The sequence below is a fragment of the Strigops habroptila genome, chromosome 4, assembly GCF_004027225.2.
Source record: "Strigops habroptila isolate Jane chromosome 4, bStrHab1.2.pri, whole genome shotgun sequence".
Taxonomy (NCBI): Eukaryota; Metazoa; Chordata; class Aves; order Psittaciformes; family Psittacidae; genus Strigops; species Strigops habroptila.
The window spans coordinates 75,490,227-75,509,002 of NC_046358.1; the positions used below are offsets into that span (position 1 = coordinate 75,490,227).

The window sequence follows — 18,776 nt, forward strand, 5'->3', positions numbered from 1 at the left end:
AGTCCCACCGGCTCCGCGCCCCGGCCCCGGCCTCGGCCCCGTCCCGCCGCCGACACCGGGCCGGTCTGTGCCGCGCTTGGGCTGCCGCGGGCGGGACAGCAGAGACGGCGGCCCGGAAGGCTGCAGGGCCGCAACAAGGCCTTGCCCCACGCTCGGCCCAGGCACACCCGTACCTGGGCAGCAAGGCCCCACTACCCTCCGTGTCACCGGGGCTTGCGGAGCAGCTGGGGCCGGCGCTGCTCCGCTCTCCGGGCAGAGCGTGCCGCAGGGCGGCCAGCTGGGAGTGTTCTGTGTCCTTCACCCGAGCCCCCAGCCCGGCCCAAAGCTCTGCAGCACCCGAGGAGCCCCTCGCGCGGGCCAGGCACACGAACAGCCTGCACCTGCTCCGGCACCGCTGGCTCATCCCGGTCACGGGCTTTTCCGTGCTCCAACTTCCCCGCGCGTCTGAGTCAGCGGCAGTGTGTCAGCCCGTGCCAGGGGACAGGCTGAGGTCACCTCTGTGCGACCCAGCCTGGGGCTCCGGCTGCCTGTGCCGAACAGCTCTGCCCGGCCATAAGTGGCGCCGAGCGTTACAGTGAAGAGCAAGACCAGAAATAAACGAGGTTTCTTCTCTGCCCATTTTAATAGGAATGATGGGGCTGTACAACCTCTGGGGGCAGGAGCTGATGACTTTCCAGCACCAGGACTGGGTCTCACCACTGCCTTTTCCTTTTCCCCACTCCTGGTGGTCCCAGTCCTGCGACGCCCTTTCTACAGCGTGTCCCATTGCCTTGGGAGGACGCAGCTCATGCTGGCATCGGCAGCGTGAGCCAGCTGTGATAGTGCTGGGAGCTGGCACGGCTCCCGCTGCCAGGCTCGTCACAGACAGTGCTGGAGGTAGGGACACGCCACCCTCTGCACCCCGCCCCGCAGGGAGGCATCAGCCAGGGTGAGGAGGGGGCCGCGGGGCAGCCCCCGGCCGGTCGCCATGCTGGCCACCTCCCCGGGCAGGAGAGCCCGGCTCCAGAGCGCAAAGCCAGCCAAGTGACCCACAAAAGCTTCTTCGGTGCTGAAGCCCCTGCCGGGGTGGTGCTGCTCCCGCCCCAGCACCAGCAAGCCACCACCAGGAATCTCATAGCCCTGCTGGAAGCCGGAGCCAGCAGCCAGCAGCCGCCTGTCCACGTAGAAGCGGTACTGGCCCTGGCCAGAGGACCAGGTGAGGCAGAGGTGGTGCCACTTGCCACCCAGAAGCGGCGTCACCGGTAGCTCCCGAAGCTGCCCGTCCTCCATGACAAACTGTGCGGAGCCGGGGAGGTCCCTGCCACAGCCACGCACGGCCAGCGCGCTGCCGCTGTCCTCAGTGGTGTAGGAGAGGAGAGCACCGAGGCAGGGGGCTGGGGTGGCCACCCAGGCACAGAGCGACAGCGCCCGCAGCGCCCGGCGCGGCCCCAGCCCCAGGATGGCCACATGCTCGGCAGAGGTGTTGGGGAAGTGCAGCACGGCACCGGTGCGGCAGGCTGGGGAGGTGGGCGCCGGGGTGGGGAGCCTGTACCTACCCTCTCCTGGCTGCTGGGGGGCCGGCGGCTGCTCCTGGGGGACCATGGTCACGGTGGGGAACACCAGTGCCACGGGTTGGGCTCCGAGTGCTGCATCGTGAGGGGGCTCTGCATCCTCCTTGCTTGCTCCATCGTGCCCAGCATCAGCCGGCAGCCAGTGCCCTTCCTCCTGCCGGCGCTGCTGCCACCGCCTCGCCTTCGGGAGCTGAGGGCTGGGGGTGCTGGGGGCCACCTGGCCATGTGGCTCCCGCTGGCTGCCCCAGCTCCGGGCAGCCTCCAGCGGTCTGTGTGTCTCGGTGCCAGCCTCTACCGGTGCACCCAGCGGGTGGGTGAGCAGGCGGTGCGGTGGGCTCAGGGCACCCACTGTCCCCTCCAGCCGCTTCAGCCTGCGGCGCAGCCGCCGGCCAGCAGTGGCCAGGCGGGCCAGCTCGGCGCCCAGGGCAGCCCGGGCAGTGGTGGCTGCCTCTGCCTGCTCCGCCAGTGCCCTGAAGCGGCCGTCGATGTTGTAGGAGATGTTGTAGTTGCCGGCGATGCTCTGGAGATGGCTCAGTGTCACCTCCTGCAGCCGCCGAAACTGCAAAGGGGTGGGGCGAGGTGGGGTGAGCCCACGTCCCCGTGCCAGGCCCCCGCGGCAGCGCTGGCCCCAGCCTGCCCCAGAACGCTGAGTGCCCCAGGACAGGCCGGGCTGTGCCGACCCCGGCCCCGGCACCCACCTGCTCCTCCAGCCGCCGCAGCCGCAGGAGCAGGGGGCCAGGGCGCGCGCCGGGCCCCGACCGCTGGGTCAGGCCGCCCTGCAGGGCAGCAGCGAGGAGCAGGCAGAGGGGCAGCGCCGTCCCCGCCATACCGCTGCCAGACGGGTTCTGCCTGCGCGGCAGGGCCAGCCCCAGCCCCCGCCGGGTCCCCCGGGGCAGCCTCGACTATGATGAGATCCGCAGCCACCGCTGGCGCGGCCCAGCAGCCGCCAGCACCGGCCAAGGCTTGGCGGGGACCGTGGACCCCGGTCCAGGAGCCCCCCGGGGCTCCGGCTGCCCGGGTCAGGGGCCATGAGGTGAGGGAAGGTGTGGGGGGACCCCTGGGTGCATGACCCCGGCGGGCCCAGTCTGTGGGGTAGCTCCAAGAGGGCAGCAGGGTGGGGGGGCGCAGACTGACACCATGGGTGCAGGGCAGGGCAGGATGGTGCGGGACGGTGTGGCCAGGACAGCACAGGCAAGGCAGGATGGGGCAGGACGGTGCGGGCAGGGAAGGACGGTGCAGGATGGCGCGGACAGGGCAGGACGGCTCGGGCAGGGCAGGACGATGTGGACGGCGCAGGGCACGGCAGGACGGAGCGGGACGGTGCAGCCAGTCTGAAGCCACCAGGGGGCGGTAGCGCCCACCGCAGGCGGAGCTTCAGCCCCGATGGGCGGTGCTTTCAAGTGGGCGGTGCCTGTGCCGGGGGGCGTGTCCTGCGGCGCAGTGCGGTGCGCGCGGCCCGTTCCCGCCCCGTACCCTTGAGCCCGCGGCGGAAGATGGCGGCGGCGGCGGCGACTCTTGCCCGGCGCATCACCCGCTCAGGTGCGCCCGGCCCCGCGCCCCCCCCTGGCGACACCCTGTCCCCTGCCCCCGGCGGCAGCCCCACCGCCCCTCCCGGTGCCCCCCCGCCCTGGTCGGGGTGCCCCATGGCCTCCCGCGGTGGGTCAGGGTGTCCCGCGCCGTGGGTCGGGGTGTCCGCGTGTCCTCCCGCGGTGGGTCGGGGTGTCCCTGTGTCCCACCCCGTGGGGCTGTGCCCTGCCCGGCCCTACCTGTTTCTGTCCTTCCAGGTGTGCTGCCGCTGTGCCGCCGGCTGCCGGTGTGGGGCAGAGCCGCCCGGCGGCCCCCCGGCCTCCCGCTCGCCCCATGCCGTGCCTTCAGCAACAAGAAGATCCAGGTGGACATGAATGAGAGCTCAGGTGCAGCCGGTGGCACCTCTGCGGTGTCACCCTCAACATACGGGGAGTTGTGGGGTGCAGGCTGGGCCCCTGCCGCGCCTGCCCCATGGCATGTGTGGCCCTGGGCATGGAAAACCACCGAAGCCGCACATGTTTCAGCTTCAGCTGCTTAGGACCCTCAGAGAGACGCGTTTGGGGACGAGAGTGTCACCACGTCAGGTGGCTGGGTGCTGCTTGGGTGCCACAGGCAAACCCTGGCTGTCACCCCGTGCCCTGTCCTCAGCCTGGGCATCGACCCCTCTGCGGGGTCCTGGCTTTGGAGACATGGTAGAGTGGCAGGCGCTGCTCCAGGGAGCAGCTGTTGGGATTGCTGTGTCCTGCCTGCCAGGAATAGCTGTCATGGGGCCATGTTCCGGCACCAAACAAAGGGTGCCTCTTCTTGAGGCTTCCCAGAGCCTGCCGTCACCTGCCAGGGCCCTGGGTGCGTCCTCACACTGTCCACAGCCTGGGCATGGCTGCAGCACCCAGACCAAGCACTCCAGGACCTTTTGGGGAGGGTAGTGCTGTTTGGGGAGGGGACAAGGGCTCAGAGCCCTTCCCGCAGTGCTGGCCATGGTGGCAGTGCTGCTGGCAGGGTGGGAAAGGTGTGTGATCCCTCCGGGCGTGGGATGTTTGCTGCAATAGCAGCAGGAGGCTAAACCTTATCCCGTGAGCTCAGAGAGAAGGGAACTGCTGGGCAGTGTGACTCCAAAAGTGGCTGGCCTTTGGGACACAGGGCGTGCTTGCCCATGCTCCAGGTTCACCTCTGGCTCAGTGAGCATGGCTTGAAGACAGGTCTGACCTGCTCTTGACCACACTGCTCTGAGGGCTTTTCGAAGAGCCAGGAGTGGGAAGGCACGATCTGGGTGAGCAGGGAAGCATGGAGGCGGGTGAAACTCCCTTGAGCAAGGCACTGCGAGCTGCCGTGTTGGGGGGGATTCTGATGTCTCTGTGTTTACCATGGCATAGGCGTTGCCACAATGAAGTTCAAGAGCCCCCCAGTCAATAGCCTCAACCTGGACTTCCTCACCGAGTTCTGTATAAGCCTGGAGAAGCTAGAGAATGACCGGGCCTGCCGGGGCATCATCATAACATCCGTACGTGTTGTCCAGAGCGGGATCTAACATGCAAGCAATGGGTTCCACTCCCTTCCTTGTGTTTGGTCTCTTGGATCCACGGTCACTGGCATGGGAGGGCAAGGAGGCAGCTTTGGTCAGCTTCGGAAGGAGGGGAGGGGAGGGGGTTCTTGGAATTGCTGTGCTCTTCTGTGCCCTTTTCTGGCAGAATAACAGCAACCAAGTATTGTAATTTGTCATTACAATCAAAGCTGCTTATCTGCAAAGCTGCCATATCCCTTGAGGTCTCTTGAACTGTCCAGAGGGAGCTGCTAGTAGTTATTTTCAGATGTGGTGTGTATACAAAGTGGGTGCCTGGGAATGGGACAGGATAGGTTTTGTGCTGCATGACTGATGTACCAGCACAGGGATCCTGATAATGAGAAATCTTGCTGCAAGCAAAGAGTCCCAGCCCTGCAGGCCGTGATGTTGGGATGATCCAAGCTGTGGGAGCACTGGGGAGATTGTTTCAGAACCCCAAAAGACCCTGGTTTATGTCATATTTAATTAATCCTTTCCCTTTCCTCGGGCTTCAGGCTGAGTGCATTAGAGGGCTGGAGGATCATCCCTGAGTGGTTACTCTGAGTGATGTTTGCATTTTCCTGATTCCAGGCCATCCCAAAAATCTTCTCATCTGGCCTGGACATCACCGAGATGTGTGGGAAAAGCACGGAGCACTACACCGAATTCTGGAGAGCTGTGCAGGAGATGTGGCTCCGGTTGTACAGCTCCAACATGGTGACACTCGCTGTGGTCAATGTACGTCCTTTAGATCCACCTTCCCGGTCACCTTGCATGGTCTGTCTTGTTTGCACCCCATGGGCAGGGACAGCTTAAACATCAGGCTTACCAGTGCTGAAACAAACACAGGGATGTATTTGTTGGGATGTCTGGGCAAAGCTCATGTCTGTTGGTCAGTGAGTTGGGGTGTGGGAAGGCATGGAAGCGTGGGATCCTGCAGGCTGCATGGAAGCTGCAGGTGCTCTGGGGTATAACAGCATTTCGGCTACCTGGAGAGCTTACATGGCACTCATGTTCTGCCAATGGGGGCTGAGGTGCCCTTGGCAGTGTTTTGCACAGCAAGAGCCATACCCTGCCCCAAGAACTCGGCTGGAGGATCTGGAGGAGGGCTTAGGCCAGTGGTAGAGCCCAGAGAGGCATCAGTAGCAGACAAGTACCAGAGAAGCTGAGTGGTTGGTGTAGGAGCAGTTCAAAGGGCGCCTATCATGTGCCCGCTGGCTGCTTTCTCATTTATGGCACTTGTGGGAGTTGCCCAGTTGCTTGCTGCACTGCTTCGCTGCAGGGGAGGAGGTGGGAGGCAGCCATGCAGTGTGCAAGTGTCCTCGGTCCTGTGGGCAGCAATGCTTCGGGCAGCGCGGGCTGTCGTAAGCCCTGTTTCCCTGGGCCGTGTTCCTCCAGCCATAGCTCTTGGCTAGCAGGGAAATGCTGTCTGAATCTCCGTGTCTGTAGATGGTTTGTGACCTGCTCGGTGTCTTGTTTTCACATTTCAGTGCAGTGCTGCTTTGGCAGCTCCTGGTTCTGTGTCTGCCTGTAGACTGTCTTTGAAGGCAGCTGGGTCTCTGATGGCTTCACACAGGCATCCTGTGCACCAAGCACTGAGCTGTGGCAAAGATGGTCACAAATGGAGGTTTTATAGACAGAAGGTGTTACAAAGCCCCTGAACAGAACTGTTTTTGTGACATTTAGGATTACAAACTCAACTAGTGGAAAAGACTCAGGTACGGTTACAGGAAAATGCTGTAGCAAATATCCACTGCGGGATTTGTGACCTGAGTAACATGGATCAATTAACTAGAGATCGATTTTCAATGCAACAAAGAGCATTGAAAAATGAAAGGGTAAACCTATCAGAAATCTTCTTTAGGGCTGTTTCAAATGAGGTAATCAGAGACTGAGGGAAATCTACTCTGTCAATGTGTGTAACCATGACCTAGACTCACTCCTTCCTTCTCATTGCCAGGGGTCCAGCCCGGCAGGAGGCTGTCTCATTGCCTTGTCGTGCGACTACAGGATCATGGCAGATAACCCCAAATACACCATCGGCCTGAACGAAGCCCAGCTGGGCATTGTGGCTCCCTTCTGGTAAGCCAGTGTCTTCCACTTTGTGTTATGTGTTGGTCTCTAAAAAGAATTCATCTTCAAGGAGTTTATGAATCAGTTTAATTGGCCACTGAGAAGTAGTTTTATATGTCAGTGATCAGGTAGCTGCAGGAGACAGACAGCACCTCATTTCTCTGTCCTATCCTGTAGGTATCTGAAAAGCTTTCAGGCTGCAGAATCCTCACATCCTTCACCAACGAGGACCTCAGTGTCTGACTCCGCAGTCAACTCTGAAACGAGCACTGGGAGATCTCCTGATCAGGCTCAGTCTGGGAATATGCTTTTCTCTGAACACGCTGTGTACCTGCAGAATCCCATAGCTGTGGAGATTTCTGAAAGCTTAGGGACGCCAATATTCTAAGACACAGGCCCTTGGTTGCCCTAAGAACGTGGCACTGAGGGTAAATAGAACAGCTCTCATGGAGAGAAGGGGGAACTTTGGTAGAACCAAAAATTACTCTGCTCGCCTGACTTTGCACAGCGTGGCTGAGCCTATAGCCTGGGGAGCGAGACCAAGCGTGCTTTTAGCTTCAGTGTCAGTGCAGCTGCTGCTGGGTTCATTTCCCTGACCGTGGCTTTGCCTCCCATCTTCTCTAGGTTTAAGGACACATTTGTGAACGTTGTGGGACAGCGAGTTGCTGAGCGCTCCCTCCAGCTGGGCTCCCTGTACCCCGCACCTGAGGCCCTCAAGTTTGGCATTGTGGATGAGCTGGTGCCAGAGGAAAAGCTGCAGGAGAAGGCTACAGCTGTTATGGCACAGTGGCTGGCCCTTCCTGGTACGGGTGGCACCTCCGGCAGGAGAAGAGGGGATCTGATGTGGGTGGGAAGGACAGGCACCCCAGTTGGTACCTGGGAGCTATGTAACAGTTCCCATTTAAAGGGAAGGTGTGGATGGCTGGGAGGTAGGAAAGCTCAGCACAGTGGTCCCAGCCTTGGGCTAACCGAGATGGGCTGGCCAGTGCCCATGCATGGGAGGACACTGTGCTGGGTGTGCAGGCACATGGCTCCAGCTTGGCTCGCCCTGCCAGTCATTGCAGAGTCAATCTGGAGATGCCTGAGTCCCAGAGACAAACTGAATCTCTGTGTCTGTCAGTGGAGGCGTTACCCCAGGAAAGCTGCCATGGAGCTGGGATAGCAGGCAGGGTGAGAGTGCCTGGGTGGCTGCCAGTCCACCTTTGTGGTCTGGATCAGCCCTTGGCACTCTGCTGAGCTGGAGATGGTGATGGGGGTGTGAGGACACACAGTGAGCACAGACACTATGTGCATGTTTGGGCTGCTCTGTGACTGGCAGCACAGGGTTCCTGGGCTGGGGGAGGGCTCATTGTGGCCAGGGCTAGGTGTCAGCTATCCCGTCCCATGCTACCTCCTGAGCACTGCAGGGAGGTGCAGCTGTGCAGCACCCATTGGCTGCTTTTCCTGTAGGAATCTGAATGAAAGGAATCTGCACAGAAAGAAGGGTCCCAGGACTGTCACTTTGTGTCCCAGCCTTGGAAGAGGGTCCCTAAGCAGCTCTCTCCCCTGCCTTGCTAGTGTTAAAGTGGCACGTGAGCCCCAAAGAGTGCGGAGCACATCTTAGCTCTCTCCTGACTTGCAGGAGGCACCATGCAGATCTTTCCCCAGAGCCCTAATTCGGAGCAGGAGGAGTCTGCCTGGGTGAAGGTGTCTGTAGCACACAGGAACTGGAGCAATTCAGGGTTCCCAGTGCATGGGGGGTTGGTGATTTCTTCACCATCATGGTTGAAGCACAGTGAGAGCACGCATGCAACATCTGTGCCACAGATGTGCTGCTGCATCACTGCACGTGGCTCTGTGTGTGTGTGAGCAGATGGGTGCTCGAGGCCTTGGTCAGCTCCAGCAGCCACCACTGCTCCAGCAGCATCCATGTATTCATATGGAATGGCACAGGCCCAGAGCCGGCTGTCGGGATGAGCTCAAGGGGACAGAGCTGCTGGCTTCTGTACAGTGTGTTTGGCGTGAGCAGACTGTCTTGCCACAGGCTGAAGGGTTTGGGTCAGAGGAACTTAAAGCCAGAGCAGTTTGAAGTAGCAGAAAATTTTGTTTGGTTACTGCTGTCCTCAGCCCGGTGTGTATTGGGATGGGGGCTAGGCTCTGGAGAGTGCAAAGAGAAGGAGGTGCACAGCTTTTTGTCATCTGTCCCAGTAGATCAGTGGTTTCAGCAGTACAGATCATGATTTATTGTATGAGAATTTATCCAGTTCAGCTTCCAGCTGGTGGGGTTTCCTTACACCTTTCCCTGCTGGTCTAAGGAGCCCTTTATTGAGCAATACCTCCTCCTTCGGAGGCACCTGCACGGGGTGGCAGTGGCTGAGAGCTGGTTAGGGTGAGGACCATGCACATTCCTCATCCCTGCTCTCCTCTGCAGACCACGCCCGTCAGATCACCAAGTCCATGATGAGGAAGGCAGTGTTGGACCTCCTGGTAGCTCACCGAGAGGAAGACATTAAAAACTTCACCAGCTTTGTCTCGAAAGAGTCCATCCAGAAGTCACTTCGCATGTACATGGAGATGCTGAAGAAGAAGAAGAGCTGAGGAGCCAGCCACCCAGGGCCCGGTCTTAGGAGCTCGGAACACTGCAGTACCTGTAGACTTTCACAATGAAGTTGTCTGCAGTGTCAGCAATTGGCGAGGTCCTACCTGCTCCAATGGCCACCCCAGCTGCCCCTTTAGTCCCCGTAGAGTGCCTGACACCACCGCTGCCTTTCCTGAGAGCGGGAGAGCTGTCTGCTCAGCTCCCTGAGGAACAGACAGGGAGAGGGTCTTGACACGGCTGTGGCCTGAGCCCATTGGTCCTTGGATGTCCTCCTTCCTATCCAACAGTTAATTGTGAAATGAGATTTGTCAATAAAGTCTTCAATGAGGTAGGAGGTGGATGCTTCATTCTCAGCCCATCGGTGGTCACCACTTCCTGGCTGGTGGCCTGTCCCCAGGCTCTGGTCCATGGTGGGCTGAGGGGTCTGGGCACGGCTGGTGGCTGGCTGCGACCTTTCTCCGGCCCAGGACCCGGAGCAGGAATGGTGGATGGGGTGCAGGGAGTGGCTTCACAGGGTTGGTGGTGGGAGCTGGAGCTGGATCGCGGTCTGAGGCTGCAGGACAACTCAAGCTGTCAGCTTCACCTCAACCGGGTAGTGGTCACTGACTGCCAGGGCCTGGAGGAGGGTGAGAAGTGGGGAGGTGTAATGCAAGGGTTTGGCGAGCCCCTCACAGTGCTGGTGGGACTGGCAGGGTGCTGTGATTGCCCTGCCACAACCTGCCTGCCAGAGGGGGACACGATGTCTCCAACCCGACACTCAACACATGAGGCTCCAGTTTTGCACCTCTTATGGAGATGGCATGGGGGGGTGTCTGGAGATTGGTGGGGGGGTGTCTGCCCCCTGAGACCCCCGTGTCTTGCTTGGGAGCCCTGTGCCAGCTATGGGTGGCTGAAGATTGGCTTGGATTGCCCCATGCCCTGGAGTCCTGCCTGTGCCTGCCCATGAAAGGCCATGTAAAACCCTGAGTGCCTCATCTCTTCCCCCCAGGGACAGGCAAATCCCCACTCCTGTTTCCACCCACAGGTCCCTTGTCACCCTGAGCTCCCACATGCCTTACACAGGGACTGTGCTGGCATCCCAGCATGCAGGCACCAGGCAGGGGGACACATGCCATGGCCAGAGCCAGCTCATGCTGCTGCTGGAGCTGCTTCAGCTGTGGTTTTGAGCTGATCCTTAAATGCAGCAGGTACATGGCTGCACTGAGCTGCCTAATCCCTGCTAGATGTCAGCAGCCCCGCAGCTGGTGCTGCCCAGGGCAGCTCAGCCCTGGTGCCTGTTTGAGCCCTGAGTTTGCGAGCCCAGCTCACCTCCTCCTGCTCCAGCCGGAAGGCACGCTGGAAGTTATAGATACCAGCTGAATTGGGCACGATACTTCTCTTCAGCTTGGCACCACACACCACGATCCTGCCAGGGAGACACGGGCAGTGGGTCCTGCTCCTGTCCCTGCACTCAGGGTGGTGTGGGACAGGCAGGAGGTGCTGGTGGGGAGCCAGCAGTGTCGTGGCAGCACTCACCTGTCATAGGCACAGTCTGACCTCCCCACGGTGGTGTCGGTGCCATCTGGGAGCAGCCACTTGAAGATGTCGCTGGTGCGCAGGCGGATGGATGACCAGTCGCTGTGCTGGACGTAGGTGCAGTCAGCGTTGAAGTCTCCCAGGAACATGATGTTCTGCAGGGAGATGGGGTGCACATGGTGGCTGGGGAATGGGGCTGCCCCCAACAGCAGCCTCCCGTGACAGGGGATGGGGCAGGAGCAGGGTACCCATTCTACCACTCGCCTTGGAGCAGAGACCCAGCACGGGTCGAATGGTCCCCAGGGCTCAGTGCCCACCCTCGGTGCTATCCCCAGTGCCACTCACATCAGTCCCCCACTTGTTGACAATGGCCAGGTAGACATCGTAGAGAGCATCGATCTCGGCAACAGCATCGTGTGGGGCTGAGTGCAGCGGCACCAGGACAAAGTCCTGCACCTCTGCCAGGGAAGAGAGATGTCAGCCCCATGCCACCCCATGCCACCACCCAGGGCCACTTGTCTTCCTGCTTACTGGTGTTGGGTGCTGAGACCCTCAGGATGAACGGCTCCCGACTGAAGACATCCTGGGGATCCTCATATTGGTAGGTGTCCACCACAGACATGACGTCTGTCCTGCAGGACCAAAGGGATGGTGACCCTGGGGCTCCGCATGGCCCCTGTGTCCCCTCCATGGTGTCAGTGGCCCCACGGTGCTGCAGGCAGGTGGCAGCACACCCAGCCCCATTACCTGTAGATGAAGAGGTACATCTCCTTGTAGTTGTCCCGTCCCAGGGGGCCGCTGATCTCATAGTCATAGGGAGACATGGATACGCTGTGGAAAAGCAAGGGCAGGATGGTAATATGGCTGGCACCATTGACATGGCTGGTACCATCCTGGGGTAGCCTCAGCACAGCCAGGGGCTGGGTGGCCGTGGGGCTGGCACCAGCCAGTCCTGCCATGCTGTCCCTGTGGACCACTGTGCCCTGTCCATGGGGTGACAGGGGTGTAGTGGCTCTGAGCCTGTTGTCCACACCACCTAGGGCATGGCAGGACACAGGGTGGCTCCATAGGGACGCTCCTCACCTTCACGTGCAGTAAAACTAAATTAGGTCAATGAGCAGCCCGGGGCTGTGCGGAGCCTGGCGTCACCCTCCCTGCCCTGGCTGCTGTATGGCCGTGCTGGAGGGGACACCGGAGGGGCGAGGGTGCGGGCTGGGTGTACCTGCTCAGGAGCGCAACAAGGCAGCAGCAGCCTCCACCCAGCCCCGGCCCCTGCCTGCACCCAAAGCGGGGTCAGCACCCAGCCGGTGAGGGGCTGTCACGCTGCCATGACCACTTTTAGCCCACTCCAGAAGCCCCTTTTCCTCCTGGGGTGCCTGAGCCACTCACTTCAGAGCATCATCTGCCACTGGGTCCATCCTGGGGTCCCCCTGCCACTCACAGGGTATTTGGGCACGGGGGGCTGTCTGCCTCTGCCTCCTTCATCCCCCATCTCACCTCTGCCCTGTCCTTCTGGATTTTGGAGACAGAGTTTGCCAGTTCCTTTCCATCCTGTGTGCTCCAGTGGAACGGCAGCTTTCAGAGGGGTTTTGTACCACTTGTATCCCTCTTCCCCTCCCTGGATTATTCCCAGTGGCTTTTTCAAAGCTTCAGCCTGCTCCAAGCTTCAGCCCCAGTGCTTTTCTCCCATTCCCCTTTCCAGAAACAAACCCTCTGCCCATGGATGGCTGGTTTTGCTCAAGCACCTCGGCTTTCCCTGCTAATGCTGGTGTCTCAGCTGGGTGCCCCAGCCCCAGCCCTGCTCATACCTGTTGAGCTGCTCCATGAGCTGGGTGACGGCACTGAGGTCGGAGTCGCGCACCTCCTGCACCAGCACCACGTCGTAGCGGCTCAGGATCTGTGGGACCAGGAGGGGCAGTGATGGTGGGAGGCAGCCTGCCGAGGGCTCAGGGACACCTCCTCCCACCCATCTGCTGCCGGGCACCCTGACATGGTGCTGGGTGCAGCACCACGGGGTCCTGCATGTCCCTCATGCAGGGTGTGTGCCTGACACCCCACCGTGGTCCCCACCAAGGCTTCATCCACTCAGGGCATCCACAGCGCTGGGATGCCATCTCATCCCCATGGCACAGGAGCCATGGATGGCACATCCCTATGTGTTCCTGGCACAGGAGCCACAGTTTGGGTCCACCCCAGCACACAGCCTGTCCTGCATGGCACCGGCTCCACTCACACTGATGATGATTCCCGCCACTTCCTCGTTGGACATCTTGGTGTCACCGAACGCCTGGATGTTGAAGGCACCAACGCGCAGTGTGGCAGTGGCCAGGCATGGGAAAGCCACAGCCAGAAGGTACAGTGCTAGCACCATGGTTCCCATCCTGCCGAGAGCAATGCTGAGCAGGGATGCGGTGATGGGAGCCAGACTTTGAAAACTGCTTTGGATTTGGGAATAGAGCAAAAAAAATCCCATGTAGGTTCTTCGTAAGTCCTGGCACACAGTGTGCCATGGTGGGTACTGCCTGGAGCAGCCCACAGAGCTGGCACGGGCTGGTCCCAGGGGAAGCTGACTCCTGTCCTGCCTCCATGAATCCACCCAGCAGCACCTCTGCCAGCCCCAGGGATGACCCAGCTCTGCTCCTACCGGGATATCTCCATCACCCACCAGCCATCACCACCAGCACCCCGGGCTGCTCCACGTCCCTAAACCTGATCACAGCTCTAGTGGGTAAGAGAGCAACTCCTCATCCCAGCTCATCCCAGTCCCTCCCAGTTCGCGGCTGAAGGTGCCGATCCCAGATCCGTCCTTACCTTGCTGAGTGCGTGACACCTCTGCCCTCCCAGCTGCAGGATGGGCGGTTTTATTCCCAACAGAGGTGCCGGCAAAGCAGGATGAGTCGGACACCCCCGTGGGGTTTTTGGCACGGCTTTGGGCTCCTTCCTACATTGGGAAACCCAAACCCCATGGGGCGGCGGGGTGTGGCCGGCACAGCCAGCCCTGTGCTGGCACATCGCAGGGTGTCCAGAGAGGTGCGGCGGTGCTGGCGCATCTCAGCAGGGCTGGGTGGGTGCATGGGGCTCGGGGTGCTGCAGACAGAGTGGTCCCCGAGGTCACAGCAAGGGGCACGGCGGCCAAGAGGGTGGTGAAGAGCAATGGCCTTAATGTGCATGATTCAGATGGTGTAATTAGAGGGGAGAGGAGGAAATTGTGGGGTGTCTGGTCAGGCAGGCTGAGCAGAGGGGATGAGCCTTGGCAAGAGGGGATGGCTGCAAACCACAGCAGCAGCCGCCCCAGTGGTCATCCAGAACAGCCCCACTGGTGACCCAAAGCAGCCCCAGTGGAGCTGTCATCCTGCACGCCGGTGCATGGCATCACCCCGCCGGGGGAGCAGGTGGCTGTGCCAGGATGCCAGCTGTGCCGGGGTCCCAGCAGCAGGGCAGGCAGGGAGGCAATGGCTGCTCATGCCTGGGCTCGCTGGGCTCTGCCGTGCGTTTTCGGTTTTCTCATCCTCATGCCAAGTCACGGGATGAGTCTGGTGTCCCTCAGCACTGTGCCAGCACCGAAACCCCCCCAGGAGGCACCGAATCCCCTGGGGACTGACTCATGTCCTCTGCTTCCCCCACCCTCGCTGCCAGCACCCAGTCAGCCGCCCCACATCCAGGCGGGCTCCAGCGGGATGAGTCCCCGTAAGCTGTTGGAAGAGCATCCTGCATCCCGGCAAGGAACCTGAATCTTGCCCAGAGACTCCCAGTGTCTCTGGTTTTGCTGCCAGCAGCTCATAGGGGAGCAGCACTTGTCACCCTGCAGGTCTGGGTCTCTCAATATCAGGAGGGGACACCCAGACCCAGGGACCTCCCTGGCTCTAGCCCCAGTGGGGCTGCCCCTGGCAGGGGGACAGGGGGCTTGGGCACAGGGGGCTGCTGGAGGGGCTGAAGGTGCTCTGCCTCCAGAGCTGCAGGCTGGAAAGACTCATTCTTTAATGGAGACAGAGAGTATCCCACTCCCACAAGACCCTGAAGAGATCCTTGCAGAGATAGCAGGCAGCTCAGCTGGCACTGGTGGTGCACGGGCTCCTGTCAGGGGTGCAGGTGTGTGCTGGAGTGTCCTGGTAGCCAGCATGGGGGTGGGCTCAGCGGGATTTCAGGATCACCTCCACCGGGAAATGGTCGCTGACAGCCAAAGCCTGTGAAGGGGGGAGAGCAGAGAGGTGGCTGAGCTTGTCCAGACCTGCATCACTGTCACGGGCGGCTGGGACCCCAACACTCCAACCCCAAAATTCAGAGCATACCCAAAATGCTCAAGCTGTGGGGGGGATGCATTAGTGCAGGGGTTGGGGTCAGGCCACCCTCAGGTGCACCCTGGGGAACAGGGAGCCCACCCGTGCTCCCAGGAGGCGAGGTGGGTTGGATCCCCGTGCCAGCGGGCTTATATGCCCGGCCATCACTCACGTCGCTGCTCTGGAGGTTGAAGGTCTTCTGGAAGTCATTGACGGTGGCAGAGCCGGGCTCGATGCCCTGGCGCAGTGCGGTGCCGCAGGCGACGATGCTGCCGGGGCATCACGGGGGCGTTAATGCCCGGAGCACCCCCCACACCAGCGCCCTCCCGTGCCGTGGCACCCACCGGTCGTAGGCACAGTCAGTGCTGCTGACGGTGGTGTCGGCGCTGTCAGGGATGAGCCACTCGCAGGCGTCGAGGGAGCGCAGGCGGATGGATGGCCACTGCGCGCTGGTCACGTAGGAGCAGTCAGCGTTGAAGTCGCCCAGGAGGAAGATGTTCTGCAGGACAGTGTGCTGTGTCCCTGCCCTTGGGCCTTATGGGGCACCATGTGCACCCGAAAATACTAAGGGACAGCAAGAAACCCCCAGCATGGGGGGACAAGCCCCCAGTAATGGCAGTGGAGCCACCCAGCGGCTCCTTGCCTGGACACTGCCGGAGTGGCACTCACTCCGATGGGTATGAGAGGTGTCCCATGGGACATGTCCATGCGTGGTGGCTGTACTCCAGGCTGCCCCAGGGAGGAGCTGAGCTCCCCAGCACCACTTACGTTGGTTGCCCACTTGTTGACAACATCAGTGTAGACGTCGTAGAGCGCATCAATCTCGTTCGCCGCGTTGCTGGGCTCGGCGTGCAGAGGCACCATCACAAACTCCTCCACCTCTGCTGGAGAGCCGGCTGTCAGCCCCCGGCTCGGGTGCAGCACGCGGGAAGGGAGTGGGAACCCCAGGAACCACCCCGGGCCAAGCCCCAGCTACTGGCTGGGAAAACTGCCAAAGGGAAAGGGTGCATTGGCTTTTTGTGGTCTGCTTGTCCTCCAGGCTGGAATTTCCATTGGGAGCTGCATCCCTCTGCATTGGTTTGGGGTTTGCTGCTTGTTTCCCATCATTTTCTCCAAGACACTGTGGTTTTGGGAAGGAGATGGGGGTGGAAGAGAGATGGGTGAGTGTGCACCCTGGGGAGGTTCTTGGGAGGTGGAGGTTATTGCACGGAGTGGGAGATGGCACAGGGTGGGAGATGGGACATGACAGGAGATGGCATGTGATGGGGATGGCAGGTGATGGGGCATGGCAAGCAATGGGGGATAGTACGTGAGGGGAGATGACACCCAAATGGAGAAAGCAGATGGTGGGATATGGCACAAGATGGGAGGCAGCAGGTGATGGGATGTGGGACAAGATGGAAAACAATTGGAGATATGAGATGGCACACAATTGGAGAGAACACATGGTGGGAGATGGCAGCAATGGGAGGTGATGTGAGATGGCACATGGTGGGAAAGAGCAGGCAGTGCTGGCCACGCTGGGCAGGTACCCAGGACCCCTGGGCTCCCGTGGCAGGGAGAAGGCCCTGCTGCAGTGAAGGACTCTGGTGGAGCCCCTGAGCTGGGCTCCAGGGTGCAACCCCCCTGCCTGCATCAGCCCTGCACAGAGGGGACCCTGTGCCAGGTCCAGGCAGTCCCAGCACTGGCTTTGCTCACGTGTGGTGGGTGAGGAGAACTTCACAATGAAGGGTTCCCTGCTGAAGGCATCGGTCTCACAGGAGCTGCAGCTGTCGTTGTAGTAGTAGCTTTCCAGCACTGAGACCATGTCTGACCTGAGGGGGAGAGCAGGGCAGCCCCCAGCACTGCTGCTGCTGCAGCCAGGGCTCCCAAAGGTACCCACCACCCTTCGGTGGCCACTGGGGAGGACAGTGGGTGACACAGGGGACGCTAGACCCTGGCAGCATCCCTTACCTGTAGATGAAGATGTACTGCTCCTTGTAGCTGGCCCGACCCAGGGGGATGCTATCCAAAAAGCTGTATGGGTGCAGGGACATGCTGGGAGTGAGATGCAGAGAGAATGAGAGGAGGCTCCTGGTGCCCCCCAGCGACCACTGGGCTCTCTATGGCTGAGCTGGAGGAGCCCTGGCACGGCGAGGCTCCGGCTGGGGTCTGCCCCAGCATCCCGTTTGCAGGGACCCCCGTCCCTGTGCTATGGGGGGCACCTGTTGAGCTGGTCCATGAGTTTCTCCACAGCGCTCAGGTCACTATCCCGCACCTCCTGCACCAGGGTGATGTCATATCCCGACAGGATCTGAGGCGACAAATCAGAGCTGCTCGGCTCTGGCTGGGAGCTCCTCCTGCTACACCCGTGGGTGCCTGGGCTGGGCTGTGAAGGCTCCCAGGCTGGCAACAGGGCAGGAGGGACCCCAGAGCCAGGAGGGAGCTCCTCTGCCGGCATCCTCTGGGGTGACACAAGGCCCTCTAACATGCATCTGTCTAACACCCACCACCCCAGCAGCTCCTCGCTTGCAGGCTGCTCTGAGTGAGGACTGGGCAGCACCAAGCATTGCCCATCCTTGGATGGGGACCAGTAAGAGTGAAGATAGCCCAAGGATGGAGATGGTGTTGGAGGAAGAACAAATGTGTGGATGGATGGAGGTGTGGATGGATGGATGGATGGGTGGATGGATGGGTGTATGGATGGGTGGATGGATGGATGGCTGTAGAAAGCTGGTGTCCAACTGCCCCAAGCTGGCTGCGCTCCAGAGAGCAGAGAGCGGTCGGGACTACTCATCTCCCGCCACACTCACAGAGACGATGATGTCTGCGATAGTCTGGTTGGACATCTTGCTGTCCCCAAATGTCTTGATGTTGAAAGCGCTGATCTTCAGCGTGGTGACCACGTGCAGCAGGAGAGCTGCAACCAGCAGCGACAGCACCAGCTTCGAGGCCGCCATCTGTGTGCAGAGGGGCAGCCCTCCTGGCTAGGATGGGGATTTGGCATAGATGACGGGTGTCCAGGGTATTCCCACTGGCCCTACTGGTTTCACTGGGAGGTGTCTGTTTCCCAGTGAACCACCAGGACCCAGTAATGGTGCACCCCTGCCCCACCATTGTGCTCCTGCCTCACATGGAGCCTCATGCTGCCTTTCCCTCCTGGAGGGAGGCCAGAGTGGATAACTCACTGGCAAAGGAGTGAATGCCATTTCATGGTGACGCAGAGCAGTTCCTCCTTCACCTGAATGCCTCTCCTGGCCCCGGATGTGCCCCTGCAGCAGCTAGGGACACCAAGGTCCCTTGGCTTGTCCCTCTCCCACCCCTCCCTGGGGTCTGTGCCCCAAATGACCCTATAGCAGCCATGCTGGGACACAGCAAGGGATGGATCCCCCCTTGACACCCCTCCCCACTCCTTCCCTGCCCGGAGCACCCTCACCAGGAGTATTCTGCCCCCCAGCACTCCCCTGCCCCATCCTCACCCAGGCTGGAGTCTCCCAGGACTCCCTGCTGAGCAGCGTGGCAGCTCCCACCCACTGGGAAAGGTGTTTGGGAAGTATTTCCCACGGCGCTCAGCTCCCTGGGGTAATATTTCACCAGCAGATGGGATCTGAGCCCAGCTCAGGTGCCCCAAGTGCCTGATCCCGCTGGGGGCCTCAGTAAGATGGGCTGGGAGGGCCAGCAAACACCCCAGCTTTTGGCACACCTGAAGCCCAACCTGAGGAAGGGTTTGCTGCCTC

The 18,776-nt window shown here is 60.8% G+C and overlaps 4 protein-coding genes across 4 annotated transcripts; 1 reads left to right on the plus strand and 3 right to left on the minus strand.

Moving 5' to 3' along the window:
- Positions 1–617: 617 nt before the first annotated feature.
- Positions 618–2,377, minus strand: PTX4 (pentraxin 4). The gene is made up of 2 exons (XM_030482265.1): positions 2,249–2,377; positions 618–2,109 (listed from the first exon to the last, which is right to left on the minus strand). The coding sequence occupies exons 1-2, from the start codon at positions 2,375–2,377 to the stop codon at positions 859–861; spliced, it is 1,380 nt and encodes a 459-aa protein (XP_030338125.1). The 3' UTR covers positions 618–858.
- A 581-nt stretch (positions 2,378–2,958) lies between these two features.
- Positions 2,959–9,599, plus strand: ECI1 (enoyl-CoA delta isomerase 1). Its single transcript, XM_030483291.1, has 7 exons — positions 2,959–3,089; positions 3,335–3,463; positions 4,451–4,578; positions 5,209–5,355; positions 6,578–6,699; positions 7,315–7,493; positions 9,101–9,599. Exons 1-7 carry the CDS (start codon positions 3,044–3,046, stop codon positions 9,265–9,267), a joined length of 918 nt encoding a protein of 305 aa, XP_030339151.1. The 5' UTR covers positions 2,959–3,043; the 3' UTR covers positions 9,268–9,599.
- Positions 9,600–9,799: 200 nt separating this feature from the next.
- Positions 9,800–13,163, minus strand: DNASE1L2 (deoxyribonuclease 1 like 2). The gene is made up of 8 exons (XM_030483293.1): positions 13,017–13,163; positions 12,592–12,680; positions 11,531–11,614; positions 11,315–11,415; positions 11,129–11,241; positions 10,784–10,938; positions 10,577–10,673; positions 9,800–9,884 (listed from the first exon to the last, which is right to left on the minus strand). Exons 1-8 carry the CDS (start codon positions 13,161–13,163, stop codon positions 9,834–9,836), a joined length of 837 nt encoding a protein of 278 aa, XP_030339153.1. The 3' UTR covers positions 9,800–9,833.
- A 1,666-nt stretch (positions 13,164–14,829) lies between these two features.
- Positions 14,830–17,999, minus strand: LOC115606796 (deoxyribonuclease-1-like). The gene is made up of 8 exons (XM_030483292.1): positions 17,853–17,999; positions 17,265–17,353; positions 17,014–17,097; positions 16,759–16,874; positions 15,829–15,941; positions 15,405–15,559; positions 15,233–15,329; positions 14,830–14,967 (listed from the first exon to the last, which is right to left on the minus strand). The coding sequence occupies exons 1-8, from the start codon at positions 17,997–17,999 to the stop codon at positions 14,914–14,916; spliced, it is 855 nt and encodes a 284-aa protein (XP_030339152.1). The 3' UTR covers positions 14,830–14,913.
- Between the last annotated feature and the right edge of the window lie 777 nt (positions 18,000–18,776).

Bases quoted from the DNA above. Each gene is read 5' to 3' on its own strand.
- DNASE1L2 (XM_030483293.1), bottom strand. From the start codon at position 13,163: ATGGGAACCATGGTGCTAGCACTGTACCTTCTGGCTGTGGCTTTCCCA. The intron at 12,681-13,016 runs GTGAGTGGAGCC...CTGGTCCCACAG, and splicing joins TGGCGGGAATCATCATCAGT to ATCCTGAGCCGCTACGACGT. The intron at 11,242-11,314 runs GTAAGCAGGAAG...CTTCCCTGGCAG, and splicing joins GGTCTCAGCACCCAACACCA to AGGTGCAGGACTTTGTCCTG.
- PTX4 (XM_030482265.1), bottom strand. From the start codon at position 2,377: ATGGCGGGGACGGCGCTGCCCCTCTGCCTGCTCCTCGCTGCTGCCCTG. The intron at 2,110-2,248 runs GTGGGTGCCGGG...ACCCCTTTGCAG, and splicing joins TGCGGCGGCTGGAGGAGCAG to TTTCGGCGGCTGCAGGAGGT.
- LOC115606796 (XM_030483292.1), bottom strand. From the start codon at position 17,999: ATGGCGGCCTCGAAGCTGGTGCTGTCGCTGCTGGTTGCAGCTCTCCTG. The intron at 15,560-15,828 runs GTAAGTGGTGCT...ACTGTCCTGCAG, and splicing joins TCAACAAGTGGGCAACCAAC to AACATCTTCCTCCTGGGCGA. The intron at 14,968-15,232 runs GTGAGTGATGGC...CCCCCTTCACAG, and splicing joins TCAACCTCCAGAGCAGCGAC to GCTTTGGCTGTCAGCGACCA.
- ECI1 (XM_030483291.1), top strand. From the start codon at position 3,044: ATGGCGGCGGCGGCGGCGACTCTTGCCCGGCGCATCACCCGCTCAG. The intron at 4,579-5,208 runs GTACGTGTTGTC...TCCTGATTCCAG, and splicing joins GGGGCATCATCATAACATCC to GCCATCCCAAAAATCTTCTC. The intron at 7,494-9,100 runs GTACGGGTGGCA...TCTCCTCTGCAG, and splicing joins ACAGTGGCTGGCCCTTCCTG to ACCACGCCCGTCAGATCACC.